Source organism: Ailuropoda melanoleuca, unplaced genomic scaffold (assembly GCF_002007445.2).
Source record: "Ailuropoda melanoleuca isolate Jingjing unplaced genomic scaffold, ASM200744v2 unplaced-scaffold8479, whole genome shotgun sequence".
NCBI classification, from domain to species: Eukaryota; Metazoa; Chordata; class Mammalia; order Carnivora; family Ursidae; genus Ailuropoda; species Ailuropoda melanoleuca.
The window spans coordinates 1-3,134 of record NW_023253857.1 but is presented as its reverse complement, the minus strand read 5'-3'; the positions used below and the strand labels follow the sequence as shown (position 1 = coordinate 3,134).

Genomic DNA, 3,134 nt, shown 5'->3' with positions numbered 1-3,134 from the left:
ATTTATTAAAATAGTTACTGATAAAACCCACAGCCCTGTCTTTAACATGAAAGATCTACTCCCAGCCAACTGTTTATTTTTTTGATGATTTCTTTTAAAAGTTGCTAAACGCTTGGTCCTGACAGGAAATATGTGCTAAAAGATGATGGAACTGAAAAATGGCAGTTCTTTCACTGGGTTTATCCTGCTGGGTTTCCNTATCCTGCTGGGTTTCTCAGACCGGCCTCAGCTGGAGCTCGTCCTCTTCGTGGTTCTTCTGATCTTCTATCTGTTCACGCTGCTGGGAAACACCACCATCATTGCCTTGTCCCACCTGGACCCCCATCTTCAGACTCCCATGTACTTTTTCCTCTCCAACCTGAGCTTTCTGGACCTGTGCTACACGACCAGCACTGTCCCGCAGCTCCTGGTTCATCTCAGGAGAGCAGACAAGTCTATCTCCTTTGGCGGCTGTGTGGCTCAGCTCTTCGTTTCTCTAGGGTTGGGCTGCACAGAGTGCATTCTCTTAGGGGTCATGGCATTTGACCGCTATGCAGCCATCTGCAGGCCCCTGCACTACACAGTGGTCATGCACCCCCGTCTCTGTGCCCTCATGGCTTCCGCATCGTGGGTCATTGGTTTTGCCAACTCCTCACTGGAGACAGTGCTCACCTTCCTTGTACCACTTTGTGGGAGAAATAAAATAGACCATTTCTTTTGTGAGGTCCCCCCACTGCTCAAGCTTGCCTGTGTTGACACCACTGTGATTGAGTCTGAGATCTTCTTTGTCGGTGTGATGATTCTCCTCGTCCCTGTGGCCTTAATCACAGTCTCCTATGGGTGGATTGTCAGGGCAGTCTTAAGAATAAAGTCATCTGCAGGCCAGAGGAAAGCATTTGGGACCTGCGGGTCCCACATCACGGTTGTCTCCCTGTTCTATGGCTCGGCCATCTATGCTTACCTCCAGCCCAGCAACAACCACTCCCAGGATCAGGGCAAGTTCGTTTCTCTGTTCTACACCATCGTCACTCCCATGGTCAACCCCATCATATATACACTGCGGAACAAGGATGTGATGGGAGCAATGAAGAAGATGATTTGCAGGGGCCATGACTCTAGATGACCGGAAGGGAAAGTCCCTATGATGGAAGACATTGAATACCAGGGTATTTAAGATGATTGTGACCTAGTGGTCTGGGTGGCACAGTTGGTTGGGCGTATGCTTCCTGCTCAGGTCATGATCCCGGGTCCTGGGATCAAGTCCCACTACAGGCAACTTGCTCAGCCGGCAGCCTGCTTCTGCCTCTGCCCCTGATTGTGCTAGCTCTGTCTCTTTCTCTCTACGAATAAATAAAGAAAGCTTTAAGAAAAAAACAAGTTGATTCAGTCCTCCCCGTGTCTTCTAAAATTTCCTCTGACAGCTCTCAAGGGAATTCCCTTACCTGGTGTTTTTGTACAGTGAGTGCTCAAAATCTAAGTCCAGGGATTCCTGCAGCCGCCAGGGATGCTGCTCAGTGTCCGAGAGCATCTGTGTTGTGTTGTCATTGTAAAGAGCTCCACAGGTTTTCCTGATTTTTCCCCCAAATGGGAACATGGTTTCATTTCTACTTGGAAGCAGACATTCAGGAGCATACCATAAAGGCATAGGGAAACTAAGAATATGAACCACTAAAACACTAAGAAATATTAACGTTTTAGCATTCTCTGGCAACCTGTTGGAGGCATGTCACTTATTCTTGCACTGTGATCATGGCTCTATTATTAGATACACCTCTTATTCGCAAGAAATGCCATGTTCTCTGGAGCTTGCTGAATTCACTAGAAGGAAATGTGAAGAATAAATACAATGTATATAATATTAAACATCTCCATGTGTCTGACCTTCACAAATAGCCATCTCAGTTTGAAGTGCTGTCGTACAATCTGAATTAGGAGAGATGAATGCAAACATCCCAGAACAACTGAGTTTGACTGGGCAGCCCTCCGATCCTACCTCGGGCTCAGCTTGTGCAGAAACGTGTTTGGGGCATGGATCTGGGTGTTGTGTGCATGTATTGTCGCACACAGTGTACTTTCCCATGGAGGCTGGAGCTCTGCAATGCCATCTTCATACACATGGTTCTGATTTCTGGTATGTTTTCCCAACTCGTAGCCCATACAGGTAAGTGTATCGGTGTCTGGGACCGGACACATACGCATAACCAGGGTGTTGTTCCCTATCCTGACAGTGACCAGCTCCTCCAGGGCCTTGCACCCCCTGAGCTGGTCGTGCTCATGACAAGTGACCTTGTACAGAGGCAGTGCTTGGAGGCTGGAAACGACAGCCAGGGAGATTATGCACACGGTCAGGGTCTCTCTGGATCACTCACAGCATCACAATATTCCCACTGGAATCCACCCCTGGGGTTTCTCTTGACAGCACAGTGATGCTGCATGTGTGCCAGCGGAAAAGCAGTTTTGTGATACTGTTTATCCCCGATGGTGACAGATTTCCATTCTCCATCATATTTCTGTTTCTGTTTTAAAGATTGCATTTATTTATTCATTTATTTATTTATTTGAGAGAGAGAGAGAGACTGGGCAGGGGAGGGACTGAGGGGCTCAGAGAGGGACAGCCCGACTCTGGGTGGAGCACAGAGCCCAATGTGGGGCTTGATCTTGAGACATTGAAGTCATGAGCTGAGTTCAAATAAGAAACAGATGCTTAACCTACTGAGCCCCTAGGCGCTCTCCATTGTTTCAACCACATCCTGACAGTTATATCCAAATGGTTACTTTAAAATCCCTCAAATGATCTCTCCTTGGTGCAAAAGCCCTCAGGGTCTCATGAAGTTCCACAGCCTGTTGTTCTGGGGGAGCAACTATTTCTCTGCTCTTGAGGTCACACAGCGCCCTGGGGCAAAACAGATTCACTTCCTTTAAGTGAATGTTTGAATAGCATTTCCATGTTCACACTCCTGGAAATAAATTACAGAGAACAAAGACCCGCACTCTCCATGATTTGTCTACAACAGATTCCAGGGTTGTATAAATTGTCACTAATATATTTGGACAGTCTCCTTCTGTATTTTCACCAATACCTGAGGCATGGCTGTGGGATTGTACCCAAGGCTTGGCTACATTATTTGACTCCATCTGTGTCTAGCAGCTGGAGC

General features: G+C 47.2%; 1 protein-coding gene across 1 annotated transcript; it reads left to right on the top strand.

The window, feature by feature from the left end:
- Positions 1–145: 145 nt before the first annotated feature.
- On the top strand, positions 146–1,102 carry LOC117800860 (putative olfactory receptor 2B8). Its single transcript, XM_034653406.1, has one exon. It carries the CDS (start codon positions 146–148, stop codon positions 1,100–1,102), a length of 957 nt encoding a protein of 318 aa, XP_034509297.1.
- Positions 1,103–3,134: the final 2,032 nt, after the last annotated feature.